This window comes from Sus scrofa, chromosome 8 (genome assembly GCF_000003025.6).
Source record: "Sus scrofa isolate TJ Tabasco breed Duroc chromosome 8, Sscrofa11.1, whole genome shotgun sequence".
Taxonomy (NCBI): Eukaryota; Metazoa; Chordata; class Mammalia; order Artiodactyla; family Suidae; genus Sus; species Sus scrofa.
The window spans coordinates 70,641,114-70,660,944 of record NC_010450.4 but is presented as its reverse complement, the minus strand read 5'-3'; the positions used below and the strand labels follow the sequence as shown (position 1 = coordinate 70,660,944).

At 39.7% G+C, this 19,831-nt stretch overlaps 1 protein-coding gene across 16 annotated transcripts in view; it reads left to right on the top strand.

The window, feature by feature from the left end:
• The window catches only part of BTC (betacellulin), a 51,818-nt gene extending 36,594 nt beyond the window's left edge, over positions 1-15,224 (top strand). For 13 of the 16 annotated variants that reach the window (XM_021101440.1, XM_021101438.1, XM_021101443.1 and 10 more), the window contains 3 exons: positions 4,642-4,788; positions 7,277-7,387; positions 9,700-11,633. In XM_021101440.1, the coding sequence (XP_020957099.1) occupies positions 4,642-4,788; positions 7,277-7,385 (256 nt within the window). In that variant the 3' untranslated portion in view covers positions 7,386-7,387; positions 9,700-11,633. Of the gene's footprint in view, positions 1-4,641; positions 4,789-7,276; positions 7,394-9,699; positions 11,634-14,947 lie in introns of those variants that run through there. The other 3 variants (XM_021101433.1, XM_021101437.1, XM_021101434.1) reach the window with 2 other exon arrangements.

Sequence of the window (19,831 nt, the reverse complement as noted above, 5' to 3'; positions counted from 1 at the left end):
AGGCAACGGGGAGAAAAGTTCTCTTTCCAACACTTAGTAGATGGAATCCAAGTTTAATTTTTACTCAGGCACAAACAATTTTTTTGGCATATCTTAAATATTTATTTTCGTCTGAAGAGCTGTCTCTCTACAGTGCTGTCTGAAATCTTACCTCCTGAGGAGCAAGGTGATTTTTGAGGTCTAAGTTTGACCTAAAGTTCATAGAATGTTTATGCCCTTCTGTATAGTTGCCTCTGTATTCATTTTTTTTTCAAGTGTCTCAGAACAGTGATTCTAAGCCCTGATATAGGGAATATTACAGAGCCACGGACTTCTTTAAAGTTTAATTATAATTAAATTTAATTAAAAATAAATATACATAAATAATACTTTGAAGAGGGTAAGAACAGCTAATGTAAGGAATAAGGAAAATGTACTTGTGCATATGTTGGGAAAGACAGAACTGATTTTTTAATAATTTCACTTAATTGCTTCCTGGCTTGGGAGACTAATGAATTTTTAAAAGATTAATGCCCTTTATCCCATAATTCCTCTAACTGGTGCCAATGTCTGTAGATTTATTGTTCTTTAATATTGCTGCCTTCTAGAATGAAAACCATAGGCTGTAATCTCCCTGCCTAGGATCAGTACACAGGCAGTTTCTCTCAGTCAAAGGTTCAAACTCATCTCCTCCATCGCACCTCTGATCCTGGCTTGACTTGAAAGTCACATCTCTCACAAATTCCCAAATGTCCTTCTGAAATCCTGCCTGCTTTTGGTTTAGTAGACGAGCTCTTCTCTTAGTCTGGAACATTTATTCTTGCTTATGCTTGAAGATAACAGCTCACACATCAGTTCCTCCTGGACCCCTGCATTGACTTGAGTGAGATGTCTTTCCTCTGTGATCTGGTCACACTTCTGTGAAAGCTTTTTTCCCTTGGAGCATCACCGTTGGCTTCTTTGAATGTCCCTTCTGCAGCTGGGAGCTTCTCAAGGGCAGGGCTCAGGGCTTATTCATTGTCATATTCCAGTGCCGGGCACAGTGCTTAGAATTTACTAGATGCTCAAGAAATGTCTGGTGGAGAAATGAACATGTCCCTCTAAGATGGTGCATCTAGTACTGTGCTGAATGTCCAAAGTCAGACCTTAATTTGAACCAGGAACACCTTCTTCGTGGAGGGATGATACAAAAGCAAAGGGAGGATGAAGACCATAGGAATCAGGACACAGATTTGGGAAGCGCAGAGACCTAAGTTAAGATTTTGTTTCCATCCGTTACGAGCAGCATCCAGTTATCTTTCCTGTGTGTTTCATCGTCTATAAAAAAAGATAGTAATATCTTCCTCTCAAGTGTTGAAAAGTAAGCAAAATAATACATCAAGCCAAAATACTTAATCGTGGTACCCAGCACAGGGTAAATGTTCCACAAATTGAACCACAGAGAAGAAGGGGAGATATTCAACCTAGGCTTGACTTTCTCGGTGACTTCTTGTAGCGCAGATTAAGCAAACCTGTCTCACCATTGGTGGTTAAGCTATCTTGGGAAACCAGAAATATCTGCTTTTGCTTGAGATCATAGGAATTTGTGGACTTCTGTCTTTACATAAAAAACAAAATGAAACAAAGCATGTTTCAAACAATTCAAATCCCCTCTTAGTCTTCTGAATATTTTTCTTGGAATGAGGATGCTTTGTTTCCAGATACATAACTTTTATTTATGTGGCACAGTTCATTTAGGCAGTGTTACGTGTGGTTGGGTTCATGAACTTGGGAGCCAGACCTCCTGCATTTGATTCTGAGCCTCACTCACAGTCTCCGTACTTGAGTTTCTCCATCTGTCAAATGGGTTAATAAAACCTGCTCCAAAGGTTGTTATAAGGATCAAGTGAATTCATAGTTAGAGATCTCTTAGACGAGTGTCTGGTGATTATTTCAGAATAGCGATTTCCCAGTCCTGACTTTCAGAGTCTTCAAGTGTCAGAGCATCTTTAAACGTATTTTAATTTTTAAATTATCAGATGTTAGAAATTCATGTAATCATTCACTTAGTGTTTAAAAAATGTCTCCTAGCATTTTTCACCCTCTGCCTCTTTCTTTTCCATTGAAATGCCCCTCAGCTGATACGTTATTAGTTGGGCGAGCAGTGAAATAACATGAAAGCCAGTATAACTGGCTAAGCAAGGGTCTGACCTTCTACATGGCTTCGCTGGGTTATAACTTACAGGAAGGACCACTGACTGAGAAATTCATTTAAAACTTGAGTGAACAACTGAATTTGGAGCTTATAATTAGAAAAACATTCTAAAAGAGCAGCAAGTAATTGCTGTGTGTTTTATGGGGAAATTTATTGTTTAAAAATGCCATATTTCATAAATTTGTGAGAGAAACATTTCAGCTAATTGGAAGAGACTGTATCTGTAGATTTTAATTATAACCTTAAAAAAAAAAAAAAACAGCTCTAAAAAAACCTCCCTTCCACACATGCAATTCAAAGTGATTTTCTCTTGGTTCCAATCCTGTGTGCAAGGGATTTTGATATTTCAAGATATTTCTAAGCTCTCTTCCTGTTTTTTTGACCTTGCAATGAAGATCCTAGCTATCTTGCAGGAAGCAATTTTCGCTCATCCATCCTGGGGTCATTTTGCAATAGATAGTAGCATTTGGTGTTTTCGCTTTTGCTTGCCTTGAACCTCACCTTTCAATTGATGGTTCTGACTGAGCTAGTTTTTTTTTTTTTTTTTTTAAAGTATTCTATTAGCTATAATATTGCCAGTAAGGGTTCTCCTTAATTGAGAAATAAAGCTTTGAGGGAATTAACTGCCTTGGTTCTTACCAAACATAAACTCTAGATCAGCCTGGCAATAGATCCTTTCTGAAAAACAAAGACCAAAAATAAGCTTGCACAGAAATCTTTTCAAAAAGCAGAGTTTCATCTTTATGAGATTTAAATAATTATATATATGGCCAATATCTGTTTGTGTTTTGGATGGATCTGAGGAGGAAAAAAGGGAAACTATTTGTTAGGGCAAAGGTACTGATGTTACGACTGATAAATTTGTTTTTAAAAGTCTTCGGACAAACTTCTTGGAGGGGCAGAGTAGGATGGACTGGGAGTTTGGGGTTAGTAGGTGCAGACTATTGCATTTGGGATGGATAAGCAATGAGATCCTGCTGCATGGCACAGGGAAATATATCCAAGCACTTGTGATGGAACATGATGGAAAATATTATGAGAAAAAGAATGTATATATATGTACAACTGGGCTACTATGCCATACAGCAGAAATTGACATTGTATATCAACAAGAACATTGTAAATCAACTATAACAAAATTAAAAAACAAACAAACAAAACAAAGCTTCTCAGAGTTCCCGTTGTGGCTCAGAGTTAACGAACCTGACCAGTACCCAGGAGGACACAGGTTTGAGCCCTGGTCTCGCTCCGCGGGTTAAGGATTCGGCGTTGCCGTGAGCTGTAGTGTAGGTCACAGACATGGCTCGGGTTTGATGTTGCTGTGGCTTTGGCATGGGCCAGCAGCTGCAGCTCGGATTTGACCCCTAGAGGGAGAACTTCCATATGTCTCGGTGTGACCCTAAAAAGCAGCAAAATAAGACCCAACAAACCCTCACAAGACAACTTATCACGCATCTTGTAAACATCTGACACAATTAAGAGACTACTATAGTCAGTCCCCACATCACTGAGCCACATCACTGGTTGAGTGTTGCTTGGGATAAGTCTCGCTTGGTCAAATGGATCTGTCTCTGTAACTTCAGAGGTGAGGCACCTGCTGAGCTGAGGTGAATCCAATATTGTATTGAGAGGCTTAGGGGTGGTAGAGCCACTAGGAGAGCTGGTTGATTTCCAGTCACTGCACTTTACCAAGGCCATGGAGAAGGGGGGAGAAGCATTTAGAGGAGCATTTAGAAGCATTTAGATGCATTTAGAAGGAACGGTGTACAGATCCAAAAATGTGGCCTTAGAGCATCAGATAAAGGACATGCAGAGGACAAGGCCCATTGTATTTTGAGGGGGTGCAGCTGGGGGCTGGTGAAGGGAAGAGCATTATGACTTCTGCACGTGGTAGAAGCAGACCCCAAGGGTAGACATCAAAAAGAGAGGCCAGGGATGAGGATGAAGAGGGAAGAGAAATTCTGGAGAAGAACATTTTCTGTGTGTTCTACATTTGCTCATATAAAACTGTATACTTTAAACATAGTTTATGAAAATGAAACTTGGGCTCACTGAAACTGTTTGTATGGCCCTCTGATAAAGTGGGAAGTCCTGGGGATTTTTGAATTCCCCGTCCTGGAGGTATTTAAGCCCTTGGAGTGCTGGGTAGGGAATTTTCATCACCCCTTCTTTCACACTCAGAATCTAAAATTTCAGGATAGATTTTAGTAAATTATCATCACCTCTGTCTGTATTAGACACATTGTTAACGATGATCAGTGGATGACAGTTTTTCAGCAAAGCAAAGGAGGAAAGATCTCATGGTTCTACACCTTAAAATTTCTTTAAGGAATTTTAATTTTTTAAAAGGAACTTATTAATTCCAAGTAACGAAAAAGGTGTTTGTTTCTTCAAAGAAGAAATAATAGAGAGTCTTAAAAGTCTTGGGTGTTTTACCTTGTTGCCATCTTCTTGTTTTATTTCTCCAGCTGTGATGAAGGCTACGCCGGGGCCAGATGTGAACGAGTCGATTTGTTCTACCTAAGAGGAGATAGAGGGCAGATCCTGGTTATTTGTTTGATAGCAGTTATGGTCATTTTTATCATTTTGGTGATCGGTGTCTGCACGTGCTGTCAGTAAGTGTTTTAAAATTTTTATTTTTTTTCCAATTTTTATTTTATTTTGATTAGAGTATAGTTGATTTAGAGTATTGTGCCAGTTTCTGCTGTATAGCATAGTGACCCAGTCATACACACACATATATATTCTTTTTCACATACTCTCTTTCATCGTGATCTATCCCAAGAGATTGGATATAGTTCCCTGTGCTGTACGTTAGACCTCATTGCTTATCCATTCTAAATGTAATAGTATTTTTAAATTTAATTTTAAGGAAATCTGGAACATTTTATCTTGGTTACTGTTTCCTTTCCTCTCATCTTTCCTTCCTCTCCTCCTTCGTATCTTTTCACTTTCCTTTTGGCTTTGAGTTAAATCACTTTTCACAGTTTGCCATCATTTATTTTGAAGTATTTATAAAAAAATGCATGACACATTTTTTTATCATTTTGCTTAAGTGTATTATTATCATTTAAGATAAATTTTATGTAAATCTCCTAATTGAAAATAAAAGACATGGGCAAAATGGATGAAGGTGACCCAAATATACAAACCTCTAGTTCTAAGATAAGCAGATCCTAGGAATGTAGTGTGTGTGTGATGACTATAGTTAATAATAGTGTTGTCTGTTTGAAAATTGCTAAGAGAGATCTTGAAAGTCCTCATTACCAGAAAAAAAATTATACCTATTTATAGTGCTGGATGATAACTTATGATCATTTTGCAATATCAACAAATCTCAAGTCATTTTGTTGTGTACCTGAAACGCATACACTGTTATCTGTCAATTATATCTCAATTTAAAAAGTCAATTATTTTGCTCTAAAGTCAGTCATATTTTACAGGCGTTTGTTAATAGGTCAAAGAAGAGTTTTACTCCTAAATTCTACCATGACGTAATAACTTTGAAAGGCAGAAACAGAACATTTTTTTCCTGGTCACATTAAAATAATGAATTTTGTTTATAAAAGATAATTGCACTGTTTTTCCTGTCTTTACTTTTCATTTTATATACAACTTTGGTAATTGAGAACCCCCCCCTTTTTTTTTCTGAGACGGAATGGTTTGGTATACTTCTTTTTTTTTTATAATTTTTTTTTTTTATTTTCCCACTGTACAGCAAGGGGATCAGGTTATCCTTACATGTATACATTACAATTACATTTTTCCCCCACCCTTTCTTCTGTTGCAACATGAGTATCTAGACAAAGTTCTCAATGCTATTCAGCAGGATCTCCTTGTAAATCTATTCTAAGTTGTGTCTGATAAGCCCAAGCTCCCGATACTTCTTAAGCTAGTTTTAGAAATCCATCAGTTTTTGTTTTTGCATTTTTTTTCTGTCTTTTTTTTTTTTTTGCCTTTTCTTGGGCCGCTCCCATGACATATGGAGGTTTCCAGACTAGGGGTCTAATTGGAGCTGTAGCCACCAGCCTACACCATAGCCACAGCAACAACAGATCTGAGCTGTGTCTGCAACCTACACCACAGCTCACAGCAACGCCGGATCCTTAACCCACTGAGCGAGGCCAGGGATCAAACCCACAACCTCATGGTTCCTGGTTGGATTCATTAACCACTGAGCCATGACGGGGAACTCTTGTTTTTGCTTTTTTAAATCAGATTGGAGTCTTTTTCTTAAAGAGCTATCTTCTGGTCTTGAGAAACCTTCCAAACTGTTACACTTATTCTCCCCACTGTGATGCTCATTAGAAGAGGGTGTCACATGAGTCTTTTTTTTTACAACATTCTTTGTAGAAAAGCATTAGCATGGCTTCTAGGAGTCTAAAGTTTTTACTCTGTCTCAGCTCTGCCATTAAACATCTTTGAGACCTTGGACAAATTTCTTAATATCTTGAAACTTTAATTTTATTTTCTGTTAAGGTGAGAGGATTAAACCAAATAACCTGTAGGATTCCTTCTAGCTATAAAATTGAAAGTTATTTTTAACACTTCACCTACTTTATGGCAAAAAGGAGTTTTTATAATGCCAAGTTTGGGGCAGAGCTAGGAAATGCCTGATTTTAGTACATTAATTTTGCTTTATACTTTGGGAAAACTGGATCTCAGTCCAGAGTATCTAACATATTTCTTAGTTAATATATCTAGAAGCTTAATGAACATACCCAGAGGTGCCTCTATTGGTTTTCTTATGCCTGTTTCCCCGTTTTGTATTATTCCTTATTTACACACTAAAGAATGCTTATCCACATATTCTGTAAAAAGACTTGGCCTGAAAAGATTTCCTGTGCTCATTTAGCTGTATCAATAATCAGTTACCATTTTCTTCCTATGTGGGTATAACCGTGCTGTGTCCACACTTCTGCTACTGTAGCTATTATATGAGCCTAGAGAAAGATTAAAAGAGTCTAAAATTTTTCCTTTTTTATAAAGAACCTATACAATTTTAACTGTCTAGAAATAAGATCGTAGGCTTTCTTGAAGATTTATTTGGGGATTGCCTGAACTAATAAACTCACACAAATTTCTAACACTTCATTTTTCAAGTCCTCTTCGGAAACATCGTAAAAGAAGAAAGGTGGAAGAAGAAATGGAAACTTTGGGCAAAGATATAACTCCTATAAATGAAGATATTCAAGAGACTAGTATTGCTTAATGGTAAGTGTGATAAACTTGGTAGAGGGGAAGCTATTCAGGGGATATTTGCCTGATGAAATGGGGCTTAACTGCATCCAGTAAAGGATTGATTGAAATTTGATCAAAAACATCTAAAAATAAATTGACTTTTTTTCATAGAACCTGAAACTAAATAAAAGACTGTTTCATAGCTTTCTTTTGTATGTTGCCACAGACATAGCATATAGGAGAGAGGATGTTTATTTATTTATTTTTTAATTTATTTTTTGAAATGATTTTTATTTTTTACATTATACTTGGAAGGAGCGAGGACTTTTATGTATTTTTTCTGATGTAATGTACAGAGATAAGTCTGCTTTTTAGTTTGGATGTGTTCTGGTCCTAGTTGTGATGGTTATTTTATGCTTTTATAAAATATTATGATATTTGATATATTTTTCATCTAGAGGCACAAGGAAGAAGTATTTTAGTTTTGGTATCTCACATTGAAAGGATATAGCAATAGCCATGTTTTAATGATAACCACATTTATTGAGCATTTAGTACATGCCAATATCCCTTATATGTGGAATCTAAAGTATGGTACAAATGAACCTATCTACAAAACAAAAAGCAAGTCTCAAACATAGAGAACAGATTCGTGGTTGCCAGGGGGGAGGGAGGAAGGAGTGGGATGGACTGGGAATTTGGGGTTGGTAGATGCAAACTATTACATTTAGAATGGGTGAGCGATGAGGTCCTACTGTACAGCACAGGGAACTATATCCAATCTCTTTGGATAGAACATGATGGAAGAGAATATGAGAAAAAGAATGTAGATATAGATGTATGACTGGGTTACTTTGTTGTACAGCAGAAATTGGCACAATACTGTAAATCAACTATATATATATATACACACACACACACACATATGTTTTTTCTTTTTAGGTTCTCACACACAGCATATGGAGGTTCCCAGGCTAGGGGTGCAATTGGAGCTGCAGCTGCCAGGTACACCACAGCTCGTGGGAACACCGGATCTTTAACCCACTGAGTGAGGACAGGGATTGAACCCCATCCTCATGGATACTAGTAGCGTTCTTAACCCACTAAGCCACAATGGGAACTCTCAAAATCAACTATATTTTAATAAAAAAAAATTTTTAATGTTCTATCAGTTGGGATCCCAGCAGGAACCACAAATCTTCTCAGATGATCCAGTAAAGAGATTTCGATGAAGGGGCTGGGAGGGCAGGGCAGAGGGAACCCCTGGGAACATTGAGGCTCCCAAGTCCAGCACTGGCCAGAGGCTGTCCCTCTCCTGTGGTTTGAAGGGCTGGGGAGAGTTACCTTGGCATTGAGAGGCTGGCTGTATCAGGAGGGCCCATCAGGCTGGAGCTGGAGCTGTGGATGGAAATAGCCATGGCCAGCACCTGAACAAGGAAGGAGGCTGGAAATAGAGAAAAATACTCCAAACCTTCTCTCCCCTGCCTTCAGCTCTCCAGAGGTCTCTCACTAGCCAAACTCGATGAGATCCCAGAGGGCACAGGAGCCCTGGTGGTGCAATCTGTAGTCAATCTGGGGTGCACAGAGCCGGGCAGAGGAAGGCTCTAAGGGGCGGACGGAGCGCAGATAGCTCAATCAAGCAGGGGAGTTTTGGAGTTCCTGCTGTGGTGCAATTGGATCAACGGTGTCTTGGAAGCGCTGGGATGCAGGTTCTATCCTCAGCTGGTACAGTAGGTTAAGGATCCTGCATTGCTGCAGCTGTGGCTTAGGTCTGGACTGAAGCTCAGATCTGATCCTTGGCCAGGGAACTCACATGCCGAGGGGTGCCAAAAAACCCGCCAAAACAAACAATAAAACAGGGTAGCTTTGTCTGCAAGACCATCAATCCCAACCAAATTGGTTTAAAAGGAAGGAGTGCTGGGATGGCAGCTTTTACACTTGCTTGTATCAATTCTCACTCAGAGAAATGTTATTTGTCTTTCTGCTCATGATTTGAAGAGTTGGCTGCATCCTTGGCTAATTCTTCTTAGGTCACAGAAGAAGCTAGTAGCAGTCGAGGCCACATGTGTCCTTATTCCCATCCAGCAAGAGACAGCTGTGACTTGCCATAGCTCTCCCAGTTGTACAAAGGATTTCCTTTCCCAGAAACTCCCAGCAGATTAAGAGATGTAGTAAATGATTATTGAGAAAGCATAACATTCTCCTAACTTACTACCAGAATGACACGAATGAATTGCAAACAAAATACTGGTTCTAGATTCTTTTCTTTTCTTTTTTTTTTTTTTTTTGTAATTACCTAGTACATTTCTTTTGAATGGCCTGCTCTTTTATCCTTTTTTCTACAGTCTATGAAGGCGCCTCCAGGCTGGTGCGAGCTACAAAATGCCTTACTCATTTGAAAATGGACAGAATGTGTCTCAGGAAAACAGCCAGCAAAATGAATTTTAAATAATGTATTTACTTTTTTGTTTGTAACATAAATTTGTGTTGTTTACTAGTGTTTTAATAAGAAGAAGAAGTAATTTTATTGTTATATAGTATTTGGGAAAAGCAGCCAGTTTAGAAAGGGACATTTTAGTAAACTTCCACTTAAGTTTTGTCACCAGGACTACCTGTTAAAACAAAAACGGCAAGTCAGAAGGCGTTTACATCTTAGGAATTGAATTAGTAGTACAGCTCTCATTAATCCAACAGTCACTAAGAACTTGAAAAACATTATGTCTTTTAATCCTTTCAAGCACCCGTGATCCTCATTTCTCATGTATGGAAACAGGCCCAAAGAAGTTAAATAATCTAAACCAGATTTACAGTGTCAGGAATTGGTGGAGCTGAAATTAGAACCAAGATGCACCCAAGGTCAAAGTTTGCGCTCTTAACCATCCTTTTTGTGCATTGGCGTCATCGCAACCCAACTCACAACACAGTCCAAGACTTTATATTAGACAGTGTTCAGCCATGACTCTGAGATATTGGCACATCTTTCTGCAGAAACTCAGAATGCAGAGCCCTGGAATATGTGTTACTGTCACCATCATACTGTCTGTAGTCTTGATTTTCCTGATGTTTCTTTGCTCCTTTATAAATTCCCAGTAATACACATACATTCTTATATTACTAAAGCAAATAGATTTGCCCCATAGCTAGGGTAATGAACAGAGATGGAAAGTAGGTGCCTGGCAGTCTTTAAGCCTCGGTATGTGTTTATGCTCACTACAGTGTGGGGAATAAATAGTCCTGGAAGGGCTATTTTTCCCAGGCTGAAAGGTCAGTGACACATGGCAGAGTCTAGGCAGAGACTGGCTGTGACCATATTCTCATGCTTGTTCTTCTAAGAGACAGTACCTGTGATTGCTTTTAGGTGAAGTTTGGTGCAATCATCTTATGACCATAGTCCTCTATGGCTTGGGACCACCTTACCAAATGCACCTTCAACTCCTTATTGCATGTAATAAAGATCCTTTTAAACCAGAAAAGGCAGAAGGCACATCCAGCCAATATTCCACAGAATATGGACTTTCCTGCATTGGCTGGGTGGATCCCTTCCAAAAACTGACGACAGATGTCCTCCAATTGCTGCATGTTGGCTGCTGTGCCTGTCAGCAAAGCAGCTTTTCCAGAATCTTTGTACATTTTCACTTGGCAGTGTAGATGCCACACCCAAAGTGAGGTAGAGAATTCAGAGAAAAGGAGAAGTCGTGTATCACCTTCCACCACACACCATGTTTTAAGGGAAACTGAGGCTGCGCTTAAGTATAACACAGAAATAGCTCAAATATCAATAAGAGCTAAGACAAACAACTGATAATCTTCTAAATCTATTGTTTCTCCTGGTTTAATGACCATCCTTGAAATGGGATTATATCAAATGATTCATGTTGGAGCCCCTTTATTTTGAAAAGCCTCCTTCTGAGTTTATTCATGCCCTCTCATTCTCAGTCTTCTTTGGTACAAAGTGTGCTTGAAACAAATGCTTATTAGACCATTTAAAGTTAAAAAACAAGGCTGTAAATGTTTCTTCTTTCCTGAACTGAGATTGCTTGGCCAATGAAATCTCTCAAGCCAGTTCAAGTTCAGGAATTTTATTCTGATCCAAAAATGTCATTAGCATTTTGTCGCTTGAAATTTGGTAGATCTCTACTACCAAGAAAGAATTGTAGAGATTTTCCTGTCTTTTCAAAGGGTATTTTAAAATTGTTTCACATATGCTAAATGACTTTGTTTATATGAACCGTCAGTATTATCATGTAACAAAATAAATTTATTTTTAAAACAAACCAAATATATGTTTCATGTTTACTTAGGAATTTTCTATTGCTACCATGAATTATTAAGAGAAATAAATTTGAACATTATTGCCTTAAAATACTATATTTTATAGCAACTATCATGAATACATTTGAAATAGCCTATTCTGACTACGTGCTTTCCTTGAAACCAAAGAATCTGGAAGTGTTGCCGACACCTATGAGATGTCTGTCCAGCAGTCTGGCCACATTTTTTAACCCTACCTCCTGCTGTATTTGGTTGGTCTCAGGTGGGCATTTCATAAAGTTGGGCCAACTGGAATCATTGCAAGGAAATGAAGTAAAGTCATCCTTTTTTTGGGTTCTTGGGGTATAAAAATGTGCATTTTGAAGCTATAGGCAGCCATGTTTTGCTCCATGTGGACCAGAAAAGCAAAGGAAGCTGGTGAGAGATGAGAGATAAACAGAGAGGTAACAGGTGAGTTTCCTGTCAGTCTGAGTTCCTGTGCCGTGCATTCTCAAAGTTTAAACTCATTCCATTCTTGTGTTAATATTTCTATAAGCAGCCCCTCATGTGGCTTAAGCTAGTTCTTTTTGGATTTGTGTAACCTGAATCCAGGATCCTGACCAACTCTGGTTCATCATGACATTGTGGGCAACGCTTTCTTTGAGCAGAAATAACATCTTGGTGTTCCCGTTGTGGCTCAGTGGGAAAAACCTGACTAATATCCATGAGGATGTGGGTTCGATCCTTGGCCTCGCTTAGTGGGTTAAGGATCTGGTATTGCTGTGAGCTGTGGTGTAGGTTGCAGATTCGGCTTGGATCTGGTGTTGCTGTGGCTGTGGTGTAGGCTGGCAGCTGCAGCTCTGATTCAACCCCTAGCCTGGGAACTTCCATTTGCCTTGGATGCAGCCCTAAAAAGAGAAAAAAAGAGAAAGAAATGACAGCCTTGCTGAAACAATTCTATTGCATTATGCCTTCAATTGCATTAGAGGAGCCCTTCTTGCAACAATATTCCATTTTCCCCACACAGCCATTCAGGACAATGATGGCAGGGGAGCATGGAGGTGGAGCCAGGAGTTCAGGAAGCATTGACTGGACACCTCCTGTATCCTAAGCACTGAGCCACCCACTGTAACAAATGCTGAGGAGGAATAAGACATGGTCCCTTAGGTGATTTACGATTCAGTGGGACGGACAGCTACCCGCTCATCATTTCCATAAAACTTGGTGCTCTGAGAGAGGCTCGAGGTGTTACGGGATTGAGAGAAGGATGACTTAGCCAGAAGGAAGTGACATTCAAACTGATGGCTGGCTTTGAGAAATAAAGGTCTTTGACCCCAATCCCGGGGAAGGCCAGATATGTACAGCATTTCTTGGAAAACTAGCAGTGGTAGGAACTAGTGGGCATTGCTGCAAGGGAATATGAGAAGAGACAGAATTCAGGCTGCATGCCTTGTTCCAGAATATTCCACATGTGCCATGGAATGTATATGGACATGTGGGCCATGGGATGAGATGTTCCTGTTTCCCATGATGGTGTACTATTAGGTGATGGGCTGAGATAGAGGAGAGGTTTTTCTTTCTTTCCTGAAGTGGCTATTTGGGTTTTTCATACTTTCCATTCTCTAGTATTGCCCATGGTGGGAGCAGGTTCCACAGAGGGTGAGGTAAAGTGTTCTGGGTCAAATAACTTGTTATTTGGATAAAGCCCAGGTTTGTGCAAAATTCTATGAAGGAGCTCCAGGACATAGTTCAATGCTTATGGTTTTAAGACAAATCATTGCCTTAATGAAACCTTCATCTTAGAATATTCTACACGGTCTCTGTTATGAGAATTGAAATGTATTAGGGTGTTGCTGTCATTCCTTCATTCAAAAATATTAAATTCATACCCAGGGTCAAGTATCATAGGTTCCGGGACCTGATCAGTGAACAAAAATCTGTGACCTCATGGTCACTAGCTTATGTTGCAGTGGATATAATCTTTTGCAGCATTGAATTAAAACAAGGCTTATACAAGAAGTTATATCATCTGGAGGATGTTGTCATTAGACTTTGAACCTCTACCACCGTCTCGAAGCATGAAACTCAGAACGAGCATTCACAGAAGAACTCAGTATATGGTTAAATGAGCAGATTTCTTTTAACCCCCAAATAATTTATATATTTTAATAATGACGGTCATGAGCGAAAAACAGTCTCATATTTCTTTGGTGTAAAATCTTGGTTTATACATTTTTCTGTGATGGTCGATGAATATGGGTGCTGTATTTGCCATCTGTTTTTCTTCAAAGAATCCTCTATGCTTCGAGGTGTTTTTCTGCAAAGGAACCTGCTCCCATGTGATCAACTTTGGCAGCCAAGCATTAATGCCAGAACATAATGTGCGAAGAGTCTATTCTTGCCTGTTTGCTAATGTTACTGGATCCTGGGAATCTGTGTCTTATAATAACATCTAGTTGGCACTTTTGTAAACTCATTCGTCCTCGGGACCTGTCAGCTACTGGTGTTTGAAGTAGTCTGAAATTCCATATTAGGAAACTAAATAAACTATATATATATAACTTCAAAAACTGTATCAGCAATTATTTTCAAGAGATTAATTACGTTTCTGCTATTGGAAATATCAAAATGCGGATATCTAGGAAAGTTTAATGAACAATTACAGTTAGTACCTCTTTTATAAGAGAAATGTTAACCAAACATGTTTTTATTTTTATCTTTTATTTTTATTTGTTGCTTTTTAGGGCCACACCCGCAGCACATGGAGGTTCCCAGGCTAGGGGCCTCATCGGAGCCATAGCCACCAGCCTACGCCAGAGACACAGCAATGTGGGATCTGAGCCATGTCTGTGACCTACACCACAGCTCACGGCAATGCCAGATCCTTAACCCACTGAGCAAGGGCAGGGATGGAACCTGCGCCCTCATGGATACCAGTCAGGTTCGCTTCTGCTGAGCCACAACGGGAAATCCCTATTTTACTTTTTATTGAGGTACAGTTGATTTGCAATGTTGTGTTAGTTTCAGGTATATAGCAAAATGAGTCAGTTATATATTCTTTTTCAGATTATTTTTCCTTATAGGTTATTGCAAGATAGTATAGTTCCCTGTGCTGTACAGTAAGTCCAGGTTAATTATCTATTTTATGTATAGTAATGTGTATGTATTAATCCCAAACTCCTAATTTATCCCCCCCCCACTTTCTTCTTTGGTAACCACAAGCAAACATGTTTTTAGAGACTTTTTCCTCCAATTTTTATTATTCTTACTCATGTTTAAGTTACGAAAAAAATGTGCAACAAACAGAGATCCTTCAGTAGGTGTTTTCTTTTTTTCTCCTAGAGCTTATTGCAAAGAAGTCAAAGAAACCGAATTCTTCACAAACACAGCAACTCTTTAATGTTGCTTGCTGGAGCGAATGCAATTATTCTTGCAGGATGTGTGCAGAATAATAAAATGCTGTGGAGCTCTGTGATCTAAGCCAGATGACGATGTGTCCTATGCTGGGTTTTAGTAAGATGTGAGAGAAAACCTTTTCCCAACTTGCTCTGTAAAGCCATTTTTGAAAGACTGAAATGTGTAAACAAATTTTAATAAACCTGTTTCTAGCATAATCTTTTTTTTTTTTAACACCCTAGGAACATTTGTTTACTAAATGATCCAGAACTAGCAACTCTTTTTTTTTTTTTTTTTTGTCTTTTGTCTTTTGTCTTTTTAGGGCTGCACTGGCGGCATATGTTGGTTCCCAGGACAGGGGGTCTAATCAGAGCTATAGTCGCCCGCCTATGCCACAGCAATGCCAGATCCAAGCCACATCTGTGACCTACACCACAGCTCACAGCAACACCAGATCCTTAACCCACTGAGCGAGGCCAGGGATCGAAGCCACAACCTCATGGCTCCTAGTTGGATTTGTTTCCACTGTGCCATGACGGGAAGTCTGAGAACCTCGAGAACTAGCAACTCTGAACTAGATACTCTGGTCTTGGCTTCTGTAACATTCCCATCTCCCTCCTAACTTCAGCTATGGGTCAAATTACCTGAATTCTTTTTTTTTTTTTTTTTTGGTTTTTTTAGGGCTGCACCCAAGGCATATGGAGGTTCCCAGGGGTCAAATCAGAGCTGTAGACTCCAGCCTACGCCACAGCCACAGCAACTCGGGATCTGAGCCGCGTCTGTGACCTACACCACAGCTCACAGCAACGCCAGATCCTTAACCTGCTGAGCAAGAGCAGGGATTGAACCCGAAACCTCATGGTTCCTAGTCAGATTTGTTCACCACTGTGCCACGACGAGAACTCCTCCGATCACTCTTATAGAAAACAAGGAATTCTTTTCCAAACTGAAGTCACTATGCTGATACAGTAAAAGTTCTCAGTATTTTTAAAGATTCATGATCCCCATAGAAAGGAATGTCTTTGTACTCTTGTCTGAACAAACCATGTTTAGGTAAAGAATTCCAACTCAGTGACTGGCCCTAGGCAACTGTTCCATATCTCTGGCTGTATTTTTCCTCTCTCTTCCCTACGTCTTCCTTGAAATTACCTAATGAGAAAAAATAAGGAAGAATTATTGCAGTGCTATTGAAAATAATTACAGGCCTAGTAACTTTTAAGTATGCAAAGTTTGCTATTTAGGGAGGTAGAGTTAGACTTTGCCACTTGTAAACAATGTTATCGAAGGTGCTAAAAATAGTTTGGACCCAGGGCCTGGGAACAACCTCTCATATTGGTTATTTACAGTGTTTGCGCCCAGTAGGAATTATTTTACACATTTACACGATTATGAATCTAAAGCTCAGAGCCTAAGTCTCCTGCCCGATCCCATTGGTAGTAAATCATGGGCATCTGCCTCCTAACGTTAGTATCTCAGAATTTGAAACAAAAGTACAACTGAAATTACCTACCTTCCGAAAGCAAAGAAACAGAAATGGGTTGTTCTAGAGGCTGCTGATTAGCTAAATAAATGCGTACTAAGACTACGTGGTTGACAAAACTTTGAAAGATGTTAAAAAATGAATGAGTATAAGATAAGAGGACTCTGGAGTTCCTGTTGTGGTGCAGTGCAAATGAATCCAACTTGTATCTATGAGGATGTGGGCTTGATCCCTGGCCTCACACAGTGAGTTAAGGATCTGGTGTTGCCCTGAGCTGTGGTGTAGGTCGCAGACTCGACTGGGATCCCAAGTTGCTGTGGCTGTGGTGTAGGAGGCAGCTGTTGCTCTGATTCAACCCCTAGCCTGAGGACTTCCATATGCCTCGAGTGCAACCCTAAAAAGAAAAGAAAAAGGTAAGAGGATTCTGTAACAACCAGCTGATTAGTTCTGTTTTTAACATTTGACTTTTCAGCCAGGTGGAACAGGCTTAGCAACCTGTTCTTAAGTCTGTTAAAATAGCCAAAAAATAAGAGAAAGGACATTGAATAAAACACACATGGATTGAGCAACAGGGCGTGCAGATTGAGCTAAGGGGTGCATGCAGCACTCTTATTGGAGAGCACTTAGCTTAGTGGACCAAACTAATTTTTTGAACCACAAAGGATATGAAGAAGCAAACAGCCTGGAGAGTATTTGGCTCTTCCTGAAGCTTTTACAAGTAGTAAAGTTTATACAAATTGACGTAATTTAAAAATATTTTTCTGATACCCCAAACTCACACCACATTTGCTCAAGGGCCTTGAATTCAGTGGAAATTCATTAATTTAAATGAATTTGTCACCATTTAGACATGGACCAGGCAGATGTTTGCCTTCACAATAATGAAGAAACAGTATATTTTTAAAAATTACGGTGGATCTTATTAGTGTCATAAACCTTTCCAACACTTTGAAAAGCACATTTTAGTAGCAATTTTGTTTTCATGGTTCTGTCATCACCTCATGTGACATCAGTTCATGTTTAAAATTAAACTCGTCATTTTTATAAACTACCTTAGATCCTAATTCAGTTGATTAAATGTTACCAAGAGCTGACAACAGGCTTATACACAAAAGTGTTGTTAAGTGCAGGAGAGTAAAGAGTAGGGCAAGAGATAGCATATTTTTTTTTTCAAGTAGGAGAAAAGACACATACACGCAGAGTTGTAATAAAGAGTTAGGTAAGTTTCGTTCATTCACCCAATGACTATTGAATGTTACTCTATGTGTAGCATTTTGCCAAGAGTCCAGGATAAAAGGATGACCTAGACTTGGTCTATGTGGCCAAGAATCCTATTCTCTCATAGAGAAGATGAGAACTTTACATGGGCAAATAATACCTTACCAGTATGGACTAGGGATTGATGGGATTGGGGAAGACTTCTCAGAGGAGGTGGCATTGATCTAGGCCTGGAAAATGAGTGGGATGTGAGACGACAGACCTCCCAGTGGCTGTGTTAGTGCGGATGAGAGCACAGGAGAGTCCGTGCTTGGTTACAGAGGTGTTTAAAGCAGTCTGGGAAATGGCCAGGCACCATGATCATACAGACAATGATGAACAGGACACGTGTGCATGTAACCAACCAAAGGAAGTAACTCTGCCCAACGGGCCAGCATGTCCTTGGGGACATCTATGGTCCCAGTGGGTGTACGGTACCCATTACCTACCGAGTGAAATACCCCATAAATTGGGGGCACTGTGTAAATTGATACCCAAGAACACAATGAGTCATCAAGAGTGATCTGCCAATTTATCAACAGTGACATATTGGGGCCTGGAGCAAAAGAAACAAGTGAGTCCCTATACACATTTCTCCAAATTTCCTTCTACAATTCTGAACCAAGGAAAAAAAAAAAAGGTAATAAATGCTCTGTAATAAAAAAGCATGCCTGCATGTATGAAAAACATGACTAATATACAAAGGCTCACATCACCCTCTCTGTTCACATGCCCTGGTCAGCCCTCTGAAACTCGTCCTGCTGGGGCCCTGGTGGCCGCAGGCTGGGGAACTGGGGGCAGATGGAGGCAGATTGCTTTCATCTCTACTCCTCGGCCCTGGACCACCCTCTCCAGCTCTTGGGTCATCCCACCCTATCCTTCCGGGATCCATAGTCAGCCGCTTCTGGAGTCTTTGAGCCTGCCAGGGGTCACGCTGCTCTTGGTCCTTGTCCCTTCCTCCCCGACCCTTTTCCCAGCAACAGGGAGGCTTTCCCTTTTTCAACATTTGAAACAGGAAAGTCTATTTCTTTTATTTTTATTAAGCAATAAAATTGAAGGGAATCCAGACACAAAGTCTGGCTTCTGATTTTATCGGTTTGATCCCTCAGTTCTCTAGCAACTTTTTTTTTCAGGGGTCACACATAAGCCGATATCCTTCTGGACCAAAATGGTCAGAAGTTCAGGATCACAAAAGCCCACCTACTCCCAGGAAGGAAGAGAAACATACTTGTGTAATCTCCAGCATCACACCATCTGCTAGGAGTTAACAACGCAATTTTATTTCCCAGTGGGTCACCCAGGAACTGCTCAGTAAATCAGCCTTCCCCTTAGGTGAGGCCGAGGGTACTAAGTACAGTGTAATGTGGCAGGGATTTTAAATTATTTATTATTGAGATATAACTGACATAGAACCGTGCATTCATTTTCAGTATACAGCATGATGATATGACAGGTCTGTATATGGAGAAATGATTACAGCAAAAATTTTCGTTAACATCTATCATCTTATACAGGTACAAATATTTTTTTTCTTCTTGTGAGTAGAACTTTTAAGATCTACTCTCTTAGCAACTTTCAAAAATACAGTGGATAGGAGCTCCCTTTGTGGTTCAGTGGTTAAAGAATCAGACTAGGATCCATGAGGATTCGGGTTCCATCTCTGGCCTTGTTCAGTGGGTTAAGGATCCAGCTTGATGTATAATAGCTAACTCTGTAGTATGGGTTAAGCACTGTGCTTGGTTCTAGAAAAACAATGAAAAATAAAGCAGTTAATAAGATCCTGTCCTTGGAGCTCCCATTGTGGTGCAGCAAGAGAAATCTATATCCCTTAGTGAGTTTTTTTTCTCGATTTCTTTTCTTTTTTTTTTTTTATTGTTTTTTTTGCCATTTCTAGGGCTGCTCTCATAGCAGATGGAGACTCCTAGGCCAGGGGTCGAATCGGAGCTGTAGCCACCGGCCTACGCCACAGCCACAGCAACACAGGATCCGAGCCACGTCTGTGACCTATACCACAGCTCACAGCAATGCCGGATCCTTAACCCACTGAGCAAGGCCAGGGATGGAACCTGCAGCCTCATGGTTCCTATTTGGAT